The 14666-nt window shown below is 36.7% G+C and overlaps 1 protein-coding gene across 1 annotated transcript in view; it reads left to right on the plus strand.

Moving 5' to 3' along the window:
- The window catches only part of TDRD9 (tudor domain containing 9), an 83963-nt gene that overhangs the window by 26126 nt on the left and 43171 nt on the right, over positions 1 to 14666 (plus strand). Inside the window, exons 3-7 of the mRNA XM_067295639.1 lie at positions 57 to 154; positions 585 to 806; positions 2810 to 2932; positions 4986 to 5066; positions 8812 to 8976. Of these exons, the coding sequence (XP_067151740.1) occupies positions 57 to 154; positions 585 to 806; positions 2810 to 2932; positions 4986 to 5066; positions 8812 to 8976 (689 nt within the window). The remainder of the gene's footprint in view (positions 1 to 56; positions 155 to 584; positions 807 to 2809; positions 2933 to 4985; positions 5067 to 8811; positions 8977 to 14666) is intronic.

The following is a 14666-nucleotide window of genomic DNA, read 5'->3' on the forward strand; positions in this document are numbered from 1 at the left end:
CTCATGTTTCTCTTTCTGTATTGTAATAGCTTGCTTTTGATTATTTTTCTGCTTAGATACTTCATTGCCTCAATGTGAATCAAGTGATTGGACTCCTATACCAATAACTAACCATAAATATCCTGATATGCCCATAGCCAAACACAAGAAAGAGGTAACTTCACTGTGAACTTCATTGTACTTTTGTTCATTGTGAAATAAAACTGAAAATTGTAATTTTGTTTTTTCAGAAGGAAACTTCTGTTCCTGTTTTAATCCCTGTTTGAAAGGTTTTGTTTATTGTACATAACTTTTTTTTTCCCCAAGAAGAAACATTACTGTTCTACTTTCTGTTTGTAGATGTTTATATTTTATATTAAAATATATAGAAGTGAGTGTGGGCACGTGTCCTTTTCTGTGATCTTCCAATGCATTTTAGGAATTCAGAATTACCTAAAGATGCTTAAGAGATGATGGAAACATGAGCAATATTTTACAGAAGTTTGAAATGTGTGCGAAAGCTATTGATATTTCTAATCTATACTTGAAATTTGTTTTGAATGGTTTTGTAGACTTACAAGTTTTCTTGAAAAAAATCATTTCAGATAGTTTCTCTGATAGAAAGCAATTCAGTTGTGATTGTACGTGGAGTAACTGGCAGTGGTAAGAGCACACAAATTCCACAGTACGTTTTGGATTATTGCACTCAACGATCTACCTACTGCAACATTGCTGTCACCCAGCCTCGGAAAATTGGTGCCACCAGCATTGCCAGATGGATTAGCAAGGAGCGATCCTGGACATTGGGTGGATTTGTAGGTTACCAGGTAAAAGAAAATTTCAAATTGTATTTAAAAATAAGGAAAAAGTACCATATCTTCAATCTTCGTTACTTTTAAGCACATGTAGTATACTGAAGAAATGTTATGGAAATGCTTTTAAAGTGAAGTTACGGTTTTAAGCTGTCTGCTGTTAAACATTCGTAACTAAATGTTTAAGCCTTTGAAACTGAACAACTGGAAAAACTACCTAGACTCTAGCAGGAATACTTATTTGGCTGTGTTCCCATAATTGGACACACATGTTACTGTTCACTGATGTTGTTACAAGAGAACTGTCTTTTGTCACTTTTTCCTTTAAACTCTTCAATTAGCCTATTTGATTTGCTTGACTTTACCTGTCAGCTATGTCAAAGTTGCTTGTAGTTCTGGCTGGATCTCTTCACGAATGTCCTGCTGTAGTTTCTTCTTGACATGTCAAAAAGTCGACCACTTTTTCTTTTAAGCATACCTCTTTCTTCTACTTTGTCAAACTTAGCTGTTCCGTCTGTCCATTCATAAACTTGATGCCACTTTCATCCTTCACCACAAATATTGGTGCTTTGATCTGCTCTTTGTCGGTGACCACGATAAACTGCTGTGATCATTGTTTCTAATGGTAGTTTGACAGTAACAGTTTCTGGACTAGTGAAGATACTTAGGAGATACCACAGCTGACATTTAAATAATAGGACTGAATTCTGCTTTGCTTGGCAAGGTTTACCAGTACTTATGTGTTCAGCTTCATTTTCCCTCCCCACCAAAAGGAAACTTTGTTGTCATCTACTGAATATTGTTCAAGTGTCAAATCTTAGGAGTTTCTTCTAATAGAGCTACAACAAATACTGTAATGGGAAGAAATTTTTTACTTTGTTTTACATAACTTTAAAGTTAAATTTTTCCACAAGTAGGTGGGAAGATGTAGTAAAAATACACTCTTTGCTTGATCACTTCCTAACGAAGTTTTGATTCAAAGAGGCGAATATTCCAGATAATTACATGAAAATTATAATTTGACATTATGTCAACCTTAACCAAGCCAATGTTATTAGCCTCCAGTTATCACTTTGCAGAATTATTGTGTTTATGTTATTTGGTTGGTTTTCCAAATAGTTTCTCAAAAAATGTTTTATGTACTTTCATACCTTGAATTAATTGAAAAATTGCTTAATTGATTCAGTAGAGTAATAGGAAGGTGTAAAACGGTGGCATGCTTCCAAACTGTCTTCAGGACAGCGTATGTGGTTGTGCTCTGCTTGTCTTGCAAGTATTTGTGTGAGTTGAGCAAAAACTAGAGAAGCAGAAGAGCGTAAAAGCGTCCTTACTTCAGCTAGTGAATACTCAGTAAAAGGTTTTTAACCTGTTGTGCCCATGAGTCTTCATGTACCAGAAGCATAGACTCATCTGCTCCAGGTTATTGTGAAAACTCAAAGTGAACAGATGGTCATGGCCCTGACTCTCTGCCAGGTTAAACAGCATCCAAGGTAGCTAAGATTACAGGAGTATTTTAGAAATTGTAAATCTATTGTTTTACTGTAGGTCTTTAACTTTCATCTCAGGAATAAATTGTCTGCCTTTGATGTCTCATTCTCCTTTTCCTTTTCTCCTGCCCAGTAAACAAATTAAATTTTGGCAAAATCTTTTTCTTGCTCTGAATTTGAGTGGAAAGACCTGTGTGTACCTTTAAAACCCTTTAGGGAACTTTTTTTCAGCTAGAACCCATAGTAAGAGCAACCGAGATTTCAATCCTTTGTGTAAATTTAGTTGTCTCTGATTTTTGGTAAGGAAGATTTTCTATTCCTGAGTTAACTGGTTCTGGGCTTTAAAACGGAGACATGATTAAAAACACTTTTGTTCAGAGGCTTTCACAAGTTGGAGTGAATGATTGTGATGGCTTTACATTATATTTCAGTTTGGAGTGTTTCACATTCATATTTATGGAAATATATTAAATATCTATGCATGAATATAATTTTGAAATGTCTCATAGTATTTTTCTCATTTTATATTAGGTCAGTTTAGAGAAAGTTTCCACAAAAGACACAAGATTGACGTACATGACAACTGGAGTTCTTCTTCAGAAACTAGTTTGTGCTAAAAGTCTAACTGAGTTCACACACATTTTCGTTGATGAAGTAAGTTGGTGAAAATAAATTTAAATTTCATATTACAAAAAACTTTTTCTCTTGCCATCCTAGAGAAAGAAAAACAGAAATATCTACCTTGACAGATTAGTAAAAATAACTTGTATAAATTGTGGTCATGGTTAACAATTCTAGAAATAGGCTTGTGTCAGTTATTCTGTGTTTTTGTTTTGTTTGTTTGTTTTTTAACAATGAAGTTTAGAATTGAGGTGGTTTGGGGATTTTTGAGATACGGTTTGGGAATTTTTGAGATACGAGTGCCTTGAAATGGTTTCTGAATCCACAGCCTAGATTTCAAGATTGTCTGGCTAGACCTACGAAGAGGAGGCTAGTTTTTCCTGTCTTCATTGTTACTGCCTTTAGATAGGGCTTTACTCTTTAGGGAAGTCCTGAAAAATAAAATAGCCATCTGAAAGTTTCCTTTTCTTCCAGCCGAATTTAGTTTTCTCCTTCATGTTAACTGGGTAGCATTTCGTTAATTTGTTTATAGGCCATCCACTCATGGATTTATAATTATTGCTGTTACTTCACTAAAAAGCTGACGTAAAACATATTTCTAGAATTTTTTTCCTGATTTGTATATTTTGTTATGCTTTTTTTTTTCCTGAGGTAAGCAATGTTTGACTGTTAAATAGTCAGATGCAAAGTTGTACATTCATAAACCGTGAATGTAAATCACATGTAAGTTGTAGGACTATATCTTGGGATGTAGTGGCGTAGAAGAGGACCTATAGTTCTCTCTTGATGCTGGTTTTCATTTTTATTCAGTTACGATATTGTAACTGGGAGCAACTTTTATTCTTTGATGTTTGAGGAGCAAGGCGATAGTACTTGGTGTAACATTAGACTTACAGTAATAGCTAGTCCTTTGTGCCAGGAGAGCAGATTAATACAGAGAGTCCCAAACTTTGTTTGAGTGCTCCCATTTGAACTGATGGTATCAGCTTGTACCACTGTTTTTGTCAGCTCTTTACTTTCTGGACTGCACATGCTCCTCCTTGCTTCCCTTGCCAGAATTCCAGTCCCTCCTGTTCCCATGTGCCCCGCCACACACACACTCCTTCCCCCCGCCCCCCCCCCATTTTTCTCACTGACTGTGGTCTTGACTTAATCTTCACCATTTTAGCAACCATATGTTCTCTGTTTCTTCATCCTTACTTTTAGGTCCCAGCCTGGGCAGGCTACCACAGGCATCTTGGAACATACTGAAGCAAGTCCTAGAGCTGAAAATCACAGCTTCTCATAGCAAAACCTTTCAGTCAGCCTGAAAACTGCCTTAGCTGAATCTTTTTCATAATGAGGCAATATTGAATATAAATGTATCTTTAAATTATGTTACAATATGCTAATTAACTTACAGGGATGAATGCAGACCTAGAGCTCTCTTGAAGGTTGAGCTCTGAAAAGCTGCAGCGCTTAACTATATATAAACTGTAATAATTCAAGAAAGGGATATGGTCATCGCTGGTAATATTGAGTAGAGGACTTTATTCAACTGTATCATCATCAGCCTAAAAGTCAGGTGTTAGGATATATAAAGAATTGGATGGAAAATAACATGTTAGAAAGCAATCATGTATTTTGGTAGTGGCTAGAAGCCATTAGGAGCAAGAAAAGTTTATTGAATTTGTTCAACAACCTGTTAGACACATAGTGCCTGCCTGGATCATTTGTGACCTCACTGCTACCATTGACCTAACCATTTTCAGTATTGCTTCAGTTGTTACTGGCAAATCTAGTGGAACCTAGTAGCTAGAGCTCATGATTGATTTTTCTAATAATTTTCTAGTCATTATTCTACAATGCTCATGACTTAAAATGTCATATGGTTTTTATGAAAGGCGTTGTAGTCATCTACGCTGTTGTGTTGAGATTTAAAACATAACTTGCATAGTCTTAAAAGATATGCTTTCTGCTATGAAAATTTGTGGTTGTTCCAAGTTAGAAAAGCATATAAAATGTGAAACTGCACAGTAAAGGAAGGGATTAACAAAAAAGACAAGTGTGAATTTATGAAAATTAAGTTGTGAATAATGTCTTTCAGGTGCATGAGCGCACAAAAGAAATGGATTTCTTGCTCTTGGTAATCCGTAAACTGCTGCGTACGAATTCACGATTTGTAAAGGTAGGTTCAAAGTGTATTCTGCTACTTTTTCTTGGAAGAATAAATTTTTACATGTTTTTGGTCTACAAAGAGTGTAGTTTTAAAGAACTTACTCAAAAATAATTGCACACTTTAAGGTAAAATATTATCTAGTTTGCCTCTTCTTATAGGCAAGTCAGCTAAGGGGCATTATTTTCTGGCTCTGAGAGACTTTTCTTTCCTCGTGTTAAGATGCATCACTTCCTAATGTCTGCTTAAGGCTAGAAATGCAAGATGAATATGTGACTAGAATTAAATGTTGGATATTGAGGTCAGCACCTAGGCTTTCCTAAAGATGGTAGCATTAACTCTTGGAAATGTTATGCCTTTTTTTTTTTTTTTTTTTTAATGGGGCAACATTATTGAAAAAATAGCCAAAAATACAAATATTGCATTGCAATTTATAGGCAGAACTGGCAGTGTGATGTGGTTGAGATTTTTCTCTGCATGTCAGGGAATTTTACTTAAATTGTACAAAAGCAGAGTGTGCAGAGTTTTAGCACGAGGTATTCCACCTTTGTGGTCTCAAAGTAATGGACTCACATGAAATGTAAGAAATCAAATACAAATAATAAAGTGGTAGTAACTCAAAATAGTTAGGTGTAGCTGTTTGTGACTGCAGAAAGTTGATGAGGCTGAATGAGGCCCTTAAGTGGTTCAGTCAATTGTTCAGTTAATGTGAATTGTTCCATTTAAAATGGACATAACCTGAATCTGTGCTGGCTTTTTTGTTGCTTTTGCAAGGGAAGCTATATCCTTCTGCACAATCCACCAGTACTGGTTTGAACTCGATAACTTGTCTTTAACCCTTCCAAGCATGCTCTTCCCTCCCCTCCCCTCCCCCTGAAAGTGCCCTTCCAGTTGTCACAACAAGTCTGTCACTTCACATCTCGTACTTTTATCCCTTTTATTGCCAGTAAGAAAACTCACTTCTTGTCTTTGAATTCAGAGACAGTAGCATAAAGCCATTCTTCAGCCTTCCTTAGCACTTGGCTCTGTCTGCCAAGGGTGCCAAACAATTTGATCATATTCAGTTCGTGAAAAGTTTTCCTTGATGCCATTTATCTAATTGTCAACAGCATGAGTCCCTTCAACTTCCGTCGTCTTTTCCGTGAGAAACCATTTCTCTCTTAAAGGTTTCTGAAAGATCTTTTTGTCTCCATAATTCTAATTAAATATCTCAAAATTGTCCTTGGAAGACTTTTGTCTCCCTTACATCCTTCTCTGCAGTTGTTTCTTCAGATGGCAGTTTCATGTGGTATGAATCTGAGACAGTCTTACTTCTGTGGATGGTTTTCTTGCTCTTCCCCTTCCCCCTCACCTTGAGTTTTTTATGCCAAGGAGGGAGGAACTATTGATCCTAATTGCTGGGTTTTAGCAGAGCATGTGAACATGTCGTTTTGAATCTATACTATAAGCTCGGTATGTCCTATGCCATTCCCTTTTTTCCAGAAGTCCCTTTTGAAAAACTGATAGGGAAGGGATCTTTGATTACATGGCAAATTTATTTGAAGAATGTAGGATCCCTCTTGCACCCCACCCCAGCCCCCGCACTGATTTCTGAAACAAAAGTGTGCACGGAGGCTTTCTTAAGGGAAAAATTTTGTATTTATGACACAGGGTAGTGTGAAGTACATAGGAGCTGTTTGTTTCCTAATGTGGACATTACAGACTTCAGATATCTTTCAGATTTCTTTTTTTTTTTTTTTTTTTTCCCCTAATCAGCAGTTATCTGTGATTCTGACCTACAAAGTACAAGATCTAACTGTTGTAGTTCAACTACAAACTAGTCTGAATTTTCTGGCTGATGGCTGGAGCAGATTACTGCGTGTAGATCACAGGGCACACATTTGTCTGTTCAGAGGTTGACCCTTTTGGGAAAGGGGTTATCGCAAGAAAACCTGAGAATGTAAGAATGGCTCTATTAGGTCAGACCAAACTGTGCAATTTCCAACAGTGACAGTAACGGCTGCTTAGGTAGGAAAGTAGGAGCTAGAATCTGTTCCACGTTGTAGCAAATTGCTGTTCACGAACTTCTTGAGAGAGATATTCTCACCGTGTGCATCTTTGGTCTCAAATGATGGAGTTTACACACATCCACACTGTGCAAGTGTTTATGGACTTCTTGATCTTAAACTGTCCAATTATCCTCTACTCCCATATGTTCTTCTGCCCTATTGATGATATATGCTTATTAAACCTCCACTCTGAGAGTATCAAACTCTTGGTTTAATAATAAGGTTCTTCAACCACTGTTCGCTTAGGAACCCATGATTTTCCTTCCAGTTTGAGAGAAATCTGTGCAGATTACTGTGTGAGTGACAATTACAAAGGTTGTGTACAGGAAGAGGAATTCAAGTTCCTTGCCAGTACATGCATTTTTAGAATAATTTATGTTGGATTTTGTTCCAGTAGCCTTCAGGCAAGGTTACATGTAGCCTATTTTCCTAGCATAGGTAGGCCACTTTCCCTTGAACCGGCAGGCAGTTCATGCTGTAGTGGAACAGCTTTCATCTAATATTTGCAGAATTATGTCCTTTCAGATTTTTCCTTCTTTCAGGACTATGATAATCGACTTTATGATTTAATCTGCTCTTTCCATGTTTTTCCTGTACCAGGGAACGTGTGCCAAGCAACTGTGGTACAATGTCCTCTTCATTAGCTTGCCTGCCAATCACTTCATAGGGGGGATGCTCATATATTTCATTGCATTTTTGGTTTAGGTGTTTTTTTTATTTCATTTTACTTTCTATATAATGGAAAGTCTCAGGAAAGCAAAAAAGGACTGACCATATCTCCATGTACAGTAGTGCATAGAGTGGCTCGGGAGACTTGAGAGACAAGCCGAACACCACACAGTTCGTTTTAATTCCTTGGCTCTTTGTGCTTTTCCAAGTTGAGGCAATCTAGCTCATTCCAGCTGGCTGTGCTGAGCCATGGGACCACATTCTAAATAGAGCAAGTTAGAGGGTAAATAACTGTAGCCACTACCTTACTTCTTGTCCCTTTGTCCTACACTTACCATGCTGTCTAAACTGGGGGAAAACGTCTAGGCTGACTGTAAAATTGAATTTCTTAATAATTTAAAGAAAAGGCTTCATCAGGTAGCAAATGTGGTTTCTGCTCTTCCAGCTGGATGAAGACAGCCTAAGAATCTTGGCAGAGTCAGCAGACATCAGAGAGCGAGGAGCTTAGTGTGATCCTTGAGTTTGTTGCATAAACTAATTGAAACTCAGGAAAAACCTGTTACTTGAGATATTTCAAAATCATTACAGTAAAATTTTTAAGGCTAGGCTATAATTGCAGATACTACTGTTATAGGAAACAATCCTATCTTTTGAGGGACATAAAGGAAGTTATCTATTCTTAACTGTTTAGTAAAGCAGGAATTGAAAATATTTAGCATGCACTTTCTTCATTTGAGGACAAGCTTAAGGAAGAGTGCTAAATGTTTTTAGATTGAACTTCTACTACATGAAGAGGTTGTTCATGTTGTCTGCCCTACGCGTCTAGCCTGAGTCATTCTCTTACAGGTGTTTTACCTTTTTCTACCTGCTGTATAGGGACTCTTGAGCATTTAGCTATGCTTGTCTTAAATATGCCTAAGGTAGATCCCTGTAGTAACCTAAATAGTTTGCTTTAGCATAAAGAAGTGGAGATTCCAGTGTAGAATAGCTTTTCATGTTAAAATTAATGTTTTACCTTTGCTATGCAAATTCTTTAACAGGTAATATTGATGTCTGCTTCCATCAACTGTAAAGAATTTGCTGATTACTTTGCAATTCCAGTTCATAACAAACTGAATCCAGCCTATATATTTGAGGTGGAAGGCAAACCTTATGCTATTGAAGAATATTATCTTGATGATTTGAAGCACACTGTTCTCTTCAAGGTACAGTAAATATTTTATTTCTTTGGATGTAGTAAGAAAGAAGTTGGAAAAGACAATTACAATAAACCCATTTTACTTTAAAGTCCTATATAGGAATTAATACATGGTGATATAACAGGAGTCTTCCTACTAACAGCCTAGTGTTTTTTCACACAGCTGAAGTGAAATGGAAAGGGCTGGGAATTTTAAGTAGCATGTATCTCCTACTCTGAGCCTTTGCTCAGTAGTTTGCTTCAAAGGTGAACACCATAGCAATCTCTGTGTAGAAACTAATGTATGAGGGCTTACAGATCTCTTTGGATATAGCTGGTAAGATCAGGGAATATTCTTGGGATTGGTTCATGTGCTGTTATGTATCAAAGGCAGAAAGAACTAGGAAATGAAGACAGTCATCAGAGAAGAAGCAGGTATGATTAGAAGCTTGATGTTGTGAAGTTTTACCAGCTGAAGCTGATGCACCTTCTATTTATTTATTTATTTATTTTAAGTCCCAGAGCTGTTCTGCCATAGTTCTCACACATTTCTGTTATAGACACATTGGTCACCATGGCGAATTCACAGGGGCCACAGCCTTGCTAAATACACAATTCTGAGTTATAAAAGTATGTTGGTATAACAGCTGTTCACCAAATCCCTGGTGACCACTTAACAGCCTGTTTGGCTGCACTGAAGAACTGATGATCTAATGTATGACTTGAAAAGTAATGGCTGAGGGAAAGAACTTCCATCATCCTAAAAGCCAGTTATTTTTAGTTAGCTTTTGATAAAATTGATGCAAGAATAACTGCCGAGCTGAAGTTTAATGAATGTGATGACAATATGGCACTGTTTGAAACTAACCCTGTTCTTAATGCAGCAATTAAAATGTCCCTATAAGAAAACAGTGATATGTTAACTAGACCAAGTGTGCTGTTCTCTGACTTTAATAAGCTTTGGTTGTCTCTCATATGAGAAAATCAGATCATAGGCAGCTCCTTACTTTCAGCCAAAGTAAAACCTGATCACTGTGATCCAAACTCTGAATAGCTAAAAAGAAGAAACACAAATCCCGTGGTACCATGGAGAGGTGCCAGGGAAATAGTAACCTTGACTGCACTTCGGCCATCTGGAGGGGCTGGGGGCTGGTACTGTTCCTGCAGGTCGCCGGGAAGCTCTCCAGCACCGTTTCATGGAAATTAGTCCGTTTCCTGCTCTCTTGGGCAACACGCAGGTCCTTTCACAGTTGTCTTCATTCATTAGGGGAAGTCGATTCAGAAAAGAAACTTACCTGATCTGGAGCATCCTATGTGTTATATAGGACTGATTTCTAGAATACCTTAATTTTGTGACCATATGGAATGCTTCCTGGAAGTTTTTTAGGGTGTGGGGTTTTGGGGGGTTTTTTCTTTTTTTTTAAAACTTCTGTAATAATAGGAAAAACAACTTGCTATTTTTTTAAAACTGTTATAATTATCTTCAATGAAATGAATACATTTTGCCAGGATCCAAATTCAATTATTTTAACATCCTTTTCTCTTCAGAAAAACTTGCATGTAATGCTCACACAATGAAGAAAAAAGTGGATGCACTTAAAAGGTAGCAGTATGTGAACATACTGTTATTCATTAGGTTTCATCCCTCAATTTTGCAGAAACAAAATAATTTTTAAAAAAAGGCAACTTATGGGAAACCTAGAAGAAAATAATTGGCTATGCTGTAGATATATATATCCCTGTATTTTGTTGACAATAGACAAGCAAAGAAACCCCACCCCACTAAAAAACAACTGTTCAACAACTGTTGAAGTTTTAATACAGGCAAAAAAATACGATAAATGCATATACCATTCAGCCTGTCAGTGTTCATACATTAGTGTGGCAGCTCTGATGGATAACCTGGAGGAGATTATGTAATATGTGATTCTGTAAAAGACTTTTGATCGATGGCAACAAAAAGATGACCAAAAAATTCTATAAGAAGTCGACTTCAATCAGGTTGCGTTTGTCAAAGCTAATGCACTCTCAGCTGGAGGCCAGCTGCCGCACCTTTCAGCTCAAAGATCATGAACAAAATGAGCTGTTTACAGTGCTTATTTTTTTTATGTATATATACTTATTTTCTCTGTGTACATGACCATTCAACTTTGATTCTTAAGTTTTCATCTGTTTCTTAATATTGTATTCTCTTGGCTACAGCAGCTCTGTTTTTCATAGGAGGAAATGAGTATGACTATACAAGAAGTTATTTGTACCTTAGGGCAATGTAGAAGCACATATAAGATCCCTTGCATTTCTTTTTAATGCATATGAAAAAAACAGAAAATGAATTGGAAGGCACTGATGTTTTATCTCGCATCTTATTTCTTACAAAACTGTGTGTGGGAATTTTCTCTGAACTGTAAATTTAGTAAAAGAAATTACTTAAAAAACATGGAAGACCTGGGATGATTTATATAATGTCCCCATAAAAATGAAACGTAGCCTGGGAGTTAAGGCAACTAAAGTTAAACACTGCCACATGAAAGCAAGGGCCTGTGTCTCATCATGCTAAAATCAAGATCAATTATATAGCTCCGTAAGTGCCTACAGGCTTCAGGCTTTAGTTTTTATATTTGATTTTTTGCCTTTGGAAAGTCTGTAAAATTCACATAGAAGAATACAGCATTAATGACAGTTAAAACATTTTTTGCTTTTGATATAAACAAAAATTTTACAAATTTTCATCTTGATTTTAAAATTAGTAACCATAAAATCAGATGACATAAGTCATAACTCATTGCTTAAAGCATCTTGATTTGAATTGGTTCAGTCCTTCATAATTGTCTTGTTTGCTGTGAGATATGAAGCTTTGTCCTTTCTCAGAAAATCTTAAAATGTTACTGCATACGTGTACAATTCTTTTATGAATCCTGCAGAGCTCTTGACTTCAATATTTACTCATTTCTGTGGGTGATAATGTTTTAAAAATATATTGGGAATTAAAAATTCTTTGAGCAGTTCTGATTTGGATGATTTGGTGATTCACTGATTCGCAACATCAGTTGTGATTCAGAGGATAAAGAGGAATGCCATTCGGTATTTTCTTTTCTCCTGCATGCCTCTTTACAGTAAACCCTTTGCTATGGCTAGACATAAGTTGTGGAGTTAAAGAAATATCCCTCCCCTTGAATTGCTTAATTTGTAGGAAAGAATAAAAAATAATAGAGAAGAAAAGGAAAAACATTTTTCAAATATAGTACTGGCTTACTCTTTCCCAGTTATTGAATCATATATATGTGATACAGTTTGAGTGTAGATTTATCAAAAGTAATTTCTTTTCTCTTGACATAACGATCTTCACGTTGTTTTGGATATTAACTGGATCATTATTTTGTCATATCAGCACCCTGTAAGCCTGACAATATCAGTGAAACACAGATTTTGATGAAGAATGCACAAAGGCTGAATCTATAGGCAAACCTAAAAGCTAGCTGCATTCTGTAAATGCATACCTATTGGAATAGCACAGTATTTGAGATGCTGAACGAAAATTAATTGTATAGTTGATTCTATGAGCAGCTCTTTCAAATGTAAGCAAACTAGGGGTCTTGAGCTTGCAAATTTTGGCTTGCAAATGTAAAAACTCCTTCATAGCTCTGGGACTGAAGTCTCAGAGTCCAGATGAAGGGTAGTGAACTGCTGTCAGAAGCAATTCTGATAATGATGTTATTTCGGTCAGCTGTGCCAGGGCTTTGTACTTGCTGTTTGTCATGTTGTTACCTTCTCTGAGTGGTGTGGCAGCCTTGTCATGTTAAAGAATGCTAAAGATAACAAAACTGAAAAGACAAATTTGACAGCTATTCAAGAAAGGATAATCTAAAAACCAGCATTTTATCTTCAAGTAATCCTGAAAACATAAATTCCTTAAAGATTAGCACATATATTGAAAAAAATTGCTTCTCACCAAAACTACTGGAATGTTGTTTGTGAGCTCTTTCATGGACTAATCAAACTTCATTGGAAAAGCAGAGGGGCAGATTCCCCTTTATTATAAGGGGTGTGAGATGTGGTTAGGAAGCTCTGGGGTTGATGGGATTATATACCTGAGAGGTCTGCCTAGATGGTTGATTCAGGGGGGAGGGAGAATTGGAAGGAGTGCTGTCAAATTCTTAGAGATGGCTTTTTTGATCTTCCAGTCCATCTTCCACCATAACAAAGGAGGATAACGTTTTGGGGGTTTTCAAGAAGGAACCTTTCTGCAGATACTGTGGTGACCTAGGGTAAATAGTGCATGGAGTTACAAAATGGCTGTTCTGGTAAGGATCAGAAAGCCAAAGACCAAGGCTGCAATACAAAAGGGTGATCTGAGTCAGTGTTGCTACATTCATGCCTATTCTCTTGTGCCAGCAGTAGTGCTTTTGTGATTCTGTAGTGAGCTGTTTTAAAGAGGGAAACTGGCATAAAAATAACTTTATTAATAGTTTAGATAGTTTAGTTTTCTGCAAGTATAGCTCTCTGAAGCAGCTCTCTGCAAGCTCAAATGTGCACAGTTGAAGGCTAAAGACTTCAACTTAAACTGTCTTGGAATTGCACCTTGTGAGCTTGAAGTGGATATGCAGGGCTAGTGCTGGAGCTGGGGAAGAAGCAAGTGATTGGGCATTGGGATTCTCCTTCCTTCTTCCCTTGCTCCACAGGAAGCTATAGAAGACACTGACATTTTATTCCCAGTAGAATGAACGCTGGTCTTTAGCTCTTCTCCTTCCCATGTAATTATTTACTTCTGGATAATTTTATGGATAGCAGTCATACCTCATTCTGACTTTCATTTTGCTTTGTTAGATGAAGTAAGTCTTTGCTACTCTCCTTTTAAGAGGGGTCTTTTCATTCGTCTGATCATTCCAGTAGCCATAATCAGCATCTGTTCAGGTTTTGGCTATGCTCTCAAAACCTGATAAAACTTGCAGATGTATTGTTAGTCCCCTTCAGGTTTCCCCAGCATCGCAAACTTATTACCTGTTGGTTTCAAGATTTTTTTTTTTATTTTTATTTATTTATTTATTTATTTATTTATTTTACTTCATAGGCACATGCTAATGGAGAATCACCTCAGAGTTAGGGACAGCTCTGTACATTGTCACTAATGCTTCCCACAGTCTATCAGAATGATCAAAAGATAATAGTTATCTTCCAATGCAATGCTGCTGAATGAAAGGCCAACAAGATCCTAGGATAAATCGGGAAAAAGTCAAAATATTTGCTCCAGGTTCTTCATTTTCAACCAGTAAGCTTGTACCCAAAATTCATAATCTCCAAATGTTTAGGTTTACACACTATCTCACGGGATTTTATCCCACTTCAGGCAATGAAAGACACTTCATATGAATTATACTCTTCTCAGTACAGATAATGCATTCTAACTTTATTAGTGTATCTCATTCAGTTGCTGTTGTTGTTGTTGTTGTAGTTGATAGAGAAATTGTGCAGAATCTTCTTATACAATAACTGAATTGGAATAAGTATATAATCCTAATGTTGTGTTTAATTAAAATAAAAACAAAGCCCTGTGAAATGTGGACAACTGGTAAACACTTCCAGCTTCTTTTCTAGGAAACCTGGGATATCATAGTTGTACGTATATTTACCCTGAGTATTACTCTAGGCTGTGCAGTTTCTGTTTTTAATGAATTTCTTTCCAGGGCTGGCTTTGTCCTTAGACTTTATATCCTTATTAAA

The sequence above is a fragment of the Apteryx mantelli genome, chromosome 4 (genome assembly GCF_036417845.1).
Source record: "Apteryx mantelli isolate bAptMan1 chromosome 4, bAptMan1.hap1, whole genome shotgun sequence".
Taxonomy (NCBI): domain Eukaryota; kingdom Metazoa; phylum Chordata; class Aves; order Apterygiformes; family Apterygidae; genus Apteryx; species Apteryx mantelli.